Below are 6,416 nucleotides of genomic sequence, written 5' to 3' on the forward strand. Positions count from 1 at the left end.
GCTTTGTCATTTGTAGCTAGGTAACAATTGTTTAGGTTTCGACGGAGAGTATGGTGAAACGACCATGTTTCTTTGACTTGTTTTCAGGGTTTTTATCTTTATGATAGCTGACTCGCCCTAGTAGTGGCTTAATCCTGTTAATCATACACACCCCTTATTAAATTAATCCTATTTTTGACGTCAAACCCTATACTTTGATTCATTTAAAATAATGCAATATACATCTATGTATTCATTATATTTTACTGTTAAAATACACTGAAAATATTATCAAATATTTGCTATATTATAGAGATTGAGAGAAATTTTTTTTTTTATTAAAACATATAAAGGAATGTATGAAGTAGAAACAGAAAAAGGACGTTTCACAAAAGAAAAATATTTATATTCAATGAAATTCTGATATGCTCTTTAAATCAATATAATTCCTATTTTTTAGAAATATACATATAAGAAGTTACAAACTTTATTTCATCAGACAGTCTTTTTATACAAAAAAATTCCATAAATGTAGTTAAAGCAAATAAATGATACATGATTTGTTTTATTTTATGATTTACTAGTTTTATTTTTTTATCAGTGCTAGTCAGTTCTTCTTAGAGAAAACTTAAATAAAAAAATTATCAAGATGTATAACTCTAAATTCAGTACTTAGATGGTTGGTTTATTTTCTTCAAAATATATAAGACATAAGAGTTAATGCCAAGTTTTATTGAATATGAACAATGCATGATGATAGCTTTCAAAGATGATATGGCAAGACTTTTGAATTGATAAGAAATGCTGAATATTTTATTCCTCCGATTAAAGTTTTTTGTAGTCATATGACATGATTATTTTACAGGATGTGACATAACAATTGCACATTTTGTTATTGATAATGTAGCCTCTGCACCTTTTTCCTGGCAGATGTATTACTGTAATAACATAGGTGAAAATATCAACAAAAGATTTTATTGAGCATGATGAGTACCTGAAACTGCCTTAACTTCTAACTTCTTTTTTTTTTGGTTTAATTCTTAAATGTTTTATATGATAAAATGTGTTTTCATGTAAATGTTGTGCATGAATACTTCAACAAGAAAAACTGATAAACAATAAACATATTTATATTTAAATAATAATTGTAATAGATATTATGACATAACCTAAATATAAAATATATTTGTAATAAAGATATATTATTTAAAACCATTAAAGAAATATTGAACAGAAACATTCCTAGTTTCTTAATAATAGTGCCTAGGCTGTGTTCTAATATCATTTCTACCTTAATTGACTTTCATTTATAGATCTTATCTTGCTGCTCTTAATATTTCTTCTTTATGATTTTATAAGTGGTAAAATGGTAGTAAAAAAAACAAAGATAACAAATACATATGATTCTTTCCTCTATGATATTTTAATGAGTCTGTGTCATAAAAATATTAACATGTTGTAAGTTTATCTTAAAAAGTAAAAGCAGATGTAAACATCTATAGTTTTAAATCAAGATACTTTGATATCCAGTTAAATGAGAATGTTTCAAAGATATGTTTCCTAAAAGAATGTAAGAATGTGTCAAATAATTATTGTGAAAAAGAAAGGGTACATTTGATAAAGTAATAAAGTTTTACATAACAATGATTATATTTTGATGATAAAAGAGTCCTAGCATTTCTTTTGGCCATTAAGCAGTATGCCTTGTGAAGAGTTGTTGCTATCTATTTGTTGTACCTGAGTCAGGACGTTTGTTTTGGGGTTCAGACAGGCGGCTTTATTAAGACTGGAGGCTTTAGCAGGTGATACCTGTGGTGGAGGAATATTGCATGACAATTCTATGTATATATAGATAGAATTTTATCAACTAATCCCAATTTCAGCCAACTGCTGAATGTTGATGTTTTTTTCCCTCATTTTTTATTATTATTTTTTTTACATAAAGGGATACATGAGTTGGATCATCCCAAATAAGAATCTATTTCATGAAGTTAAATAAGATATATATACTTACTTTCCAAAGGTGTAGATGTTGTGACTGTCAATTCTTTCCCAATAAAAATAAGGTGTCTTTTTATGTGAATTTAAATGAAGTTTTCTGCATAGTGGACTTGTTAAATGGCTCTAGTGCTAGGAGAAAAGGTTTTATTTGTTCAAGACCACAATAAATATATTAAAGACAAAACAAGACTGAAATAAATGCTCTGTTTCTTAGGTGAGACATGGATATGTAAGTGTGTAGAGATTGGACTAATTCCATGTATATAGCAGCTGCAGTTCTTAAAAAAGCATCTTTATAGATTCATTTTTAATTGATAACATTTAAATAAAAGATAAGATAAAATTATTTTTTTAGTTTAAAAAAAATCTATTAAAGCTGAATTTTTCTAATTTGAAAGTGATTCAAATTTACTAGAGATAAATTTAAAAAAAAAAAAAGAGTCTCAATTTCGGAGACATCACTGCAGCTGTTATCTGATCATTAACCCCCCGCACTTTGTAATAGAATATTTGTTTTATTCAGGGAGGCTCCTATTCAAACCAAGCAAGTAATGCCCCTCCATTACCCCCAAATCAGTTTGGAGATCGATTTCAACAAAGCGCCTACAGCCAAGATTATGGCCAACAAAGCAGAAGCAGAGATTATGAAAGACAAGGCAAACATCCAGCTTCTGGTGGAAGGGATAGTGAACCTCCAGAAAAAAGGGGTAGGTTTGAAAACAGTGGGAATTCCAGTGCATTAGATTTACTCAAACAAGAATATGAAGATGATGAACCGTCACAGCCACCAATGGCAGCTCTTATGCAAGTGAAAGAAATCAAACAGGAAGCTCAGTGGCCCAGAGGTGCAGCTCCTTTTGGGATTGATCCCCAGCAATTAAACACACAAAGTCTGTTGGGACTACCTCCAGGTCATCTTTTGGCTGGGCAGCCTGTAGCGTTTGGTGGATCTAATCTTCAGCTGATCAGTTCTGCGGGGCTGGCAGGAGCAGCAGAGAGGGCAGCTGTTATTCCAGGCTATGGCCAAGCCTTTGCTCATGCTGCTGCAGCTCAACCAGACCTTGTAAAGGGTTTACAGGAGAAGAGAAATCTAGCAGAGGCTGCCATGAGGGCAGAAGCAGCTAATGCTTTTCTGGCACAACAGACTGCAGCAAATCAGCAGGCACAGCTTGCTGAGACTTTAAAGAACTGGCAAAATCAAAATCAGCAACAGGGCAGTAGCAGGCCTAATAGCCGTGGAGGCTATAATGATCATCAAGGACGAACACGCCCACACTCAAACCCCTCCCAAGGCTCTGGATATGGAAGATCAAATCCTCAGTATTCATTAAATCCAAACCAATCAGCCAGAGATCAAAATAGACCTAGTAGTGCAGACCAGAGAGAAAGCTATGGCCAAGGGAAAAATAACCAATCTGGCAACTCTGGTGGTAGACTAAATTATGGACAGGACTCAAATTCTAATGAATATGGTGGCTCCGATTTTGACAAATCCTCCTTGGACTCATCCCAAAATAATGACAAGCGAAGAAGGGAGAGAAAGAGACCTAGTAAATGGGACAACCCAGACGACAGTAACAGTAATGCAGCAGCCGCAGCTGAGAGTGGTGTGAGTCAGGAAGTGATGGCAAAAGTTCAGGCAATTCAGCAAAGTATTCAGAGACAGCATGAGCAACAGGAGTCTCAAGCCACTGAGGGTGGTCCAACAGGAATGCCTTCAGAGGAAGGCATCAAGCAAGAGAAATGGCCCGAAGGTCAAGAAAATAATCAGTTCCCAGGGAACTTTGGTGGTCCTCCAGGTCCAAGAATGGATGCAGGTGGTTTCCCTCCTCAGCGTGGTGGATTTGGAGGACGACCCCCAAGACCCATGATGGGAAGAGGTGGGCCCCCTGGTCCAGGACAAAGACCTCCACTGCCCTTCAGGCCACCTGGCCCAATGGGAGACAGATTTCCACGTCCTGATGGATTCCCACCAAGACCTGATGGATTTGGAGGTCCTCGTTTTGGAGGAAGGGGACCTCTTCCACCAGATCAAAGATTTGGAGGCCCTGGAAGAGGTGGTCCACCTGGTCCCCCTCCCCCTGGCGGACCCCCTGGACCCCCTCCCCCAGGCGGCCCACCCGGACCTCCACCTGGCCCTCATTTCAGACCGCGAGGTCCACCTGGTGATCAAGGAGGCATGAGAGGTGGGAGACCACCATTCGGAGGAAGAGGTCCACCTCCTTTTGGTGGAAGAGGAGGAGGAATGCCGATGAGACCACCACTTCCTAGAGGAGGACCACCTGGTGGAAGGTGGCCACGACCTTAAATTAGTGTTGGTTTTATGTTGTTGTTGCTTTTACACTTGTCATCATGTAGGAGAATTAAATTGTTTTCAGCATGGCTGTTTTTAATTCATGGGAAAACAAAAGAATACTTTTTAAAATCAGTTAATTCCTTAATTTCTTTTTTTGTGATTTTTTTAAAGCAAATACCAAAATAGCATAATAATCTACTACTCCACTAATCTATTGTAGAAAGAGTATACATATTTCTTAGCAGATGTTCATTTCAGCTTTTAACAGGAACATTTCTTAAGCTCAAGTCAAAAGTTATCAAAACTGGTATTTTAATATTTTGTCTAGCAAATTACTAAGCAAGTTCTAAAGTAATTTAAAAAAGTAAAGGTAATCAGTTTTTAAGAAAGAATTTTTATGTTAATACATGAGAAATAAGATATTTTTTTTTATTTCAAAGAACTGAAATACTTTTTTGTTAGAAACAAATTAGGAAGTGTAAATTGTTTACAACCAAGGAATTCCTTCATAGTGCTTAGTTATATAAATGATTTATCCTTTATATGATTGTTCATCTTGCACCATTTTTTTGTCAACTCTTGAAAGTATTTAGTCAATAGTTTTAAAGCTTCAGTAGTATAAGACATTCTATTTCAGGTACTCGGAATATGTATTTCAGTGTGATGTTCAATTTATTTGATTGAATTCTTCATATTACTATGAACCATGATTTGCACCAAAAAAAAAAAAAAATGACTTCACATTACTAGGAACAGCAGCATAATCATTATCTTGCTTCAATGAAAAAATATTTCCTATGAAATCAGTCTACTATTTCAGATGCTCTACTTTGCATGTACAGGTTGTGGAATGAATATTTTGTCAATCACTTTTAATTTACCTAGAATTATTAATTAATTAAAGAGATTTATTGTTAAACTTTAGGAGAACGTAGTTGAGCTAAGTTTTACGTAATCTGTAAAGTTAAATCTTCAAAGAGAAAGTTGAAGTATTTTATTTGAAGAAGTGTTCTTTTTATCTAAATGTAGTATATAAAGTGATTAGAAGCTTTATCTATAAAGTAAATACTGTTTTAAATGCTGTAGACGTATACCATTTAAGCCGTTTTCAGGTGTAACTGTTCACACTACCAATAGCATGCTTTTGATTAACTGTATAAGATCTTTATGTATAACCTCTACAATTGTTGTATAAAATGGTTTCTATGTTTTGTGATGTCTATTTACATGAAAAACCACTGTAGGTTTCACCATACCGGAGCTAGGTAAGCATTTTTTTTTCAGCTTCGACATGCGAGGTGGCCTCGTCGTTCTTTTTCAGCAGAATGAAGTAAATTTTATAAAATGTATGTCTTTGTTATTCTATTCAATTTCAGGATCTCGGTAAATCTCGAGAAATACGAGATTTTAAGAAAGGGAGTGTATGTCAGTATTTTTTAGCTTCTATTTACCTTGATGTTCTTATTAATAAGTGCTACTAATATAACCTACTAGAATGATGTTTTATCAGTCTATAATCATACAAATCCCTGCAAAATATAAGCGCAACTGTGGTATATTCACATACATTTTTCTCTGCACAGTTCAAAACTTTTTTGCTTAATGCCAATTTCGTAAGTAGTTTGTTACAACATGGGATACATTTTTCGTAAAGTTAATTCAGGTATGCTAATATGATTTTTTTAAAAATGCAATATAAAAAAACCTTACAATTTTTGAAGAATAATTTATTTAAAAAAAAAAAGATATTTTTTTAAGATTTATGGTTAACTGTTTATAGGTACACGGAGAAATCGTTTTTTGTAGGGGGTTATAAAAGGTTTCATAGGCATGGTTTTAGTATTCATGAGCACTGTTTAATGAGATGTTTTAAAATAACTGAGTTAGCGAGGAGTAAGTTCGGTGTATTTTTAAAAATAAGTATATTCCTCTATTGTCACAATTGCGATCAATGTCAAAATTATTTTAAGAAACTGAAAACTTAAGTAATGACATCTAGGCAAGGTGACAGTATCCGATAAGTTCCATATATTTTGATTAAAATGATAGGCATTGGTAATTTCTTTTTGAAAAGATTTCTTTGTGAAATGCATGTCCCGTATGGCAGCTTATGGCGAAGGTTAAAGTGTCTCGAATGAAA

The 6,416-nt window shown here is 34.0% G+C and overlaps 1 protein-coding gene across 1 annotated transcript; it reads left to right on the forward strand.

Annotated features, from left to right (window-relative positions):
- Window positions 1-2,485: 2,485 nt before the first annotated feature.
- Window positions 2,486-5,625, forward strand: LOC134262284 (basic salivary proline-rich protein 1-like; the record flags this gene model as incomplete). Its single annotated transcript, XM_062744661.1, has 1 exon — window positions 2,486-5,625. A coding segment is annotated over one exon (1,803 nt), but the record flags the coding sequence as incomplete, so codon positions are not given.
- Window positions 5,626-6,416: the final 791 nt, after the last annotated feature.

The sequence above is a fragment of the Saccostrea cucullata genome, unplaced genomic scaffold (genome assembly GCF_032062105.1).
Source record: "Saccostrea cucullata isolate Sc308-1 unplaced genomic scaffold, CSIRO_AGI_Scuc_v1 ctg12310, whole genome shotgun sequence".
Lineage (NCBI taxonomy): Eukaryota > Metazoa > Mollusca > Bivalvia > Ostreida > Ostreidae > Saccostrea > Saccostrea cuccullata.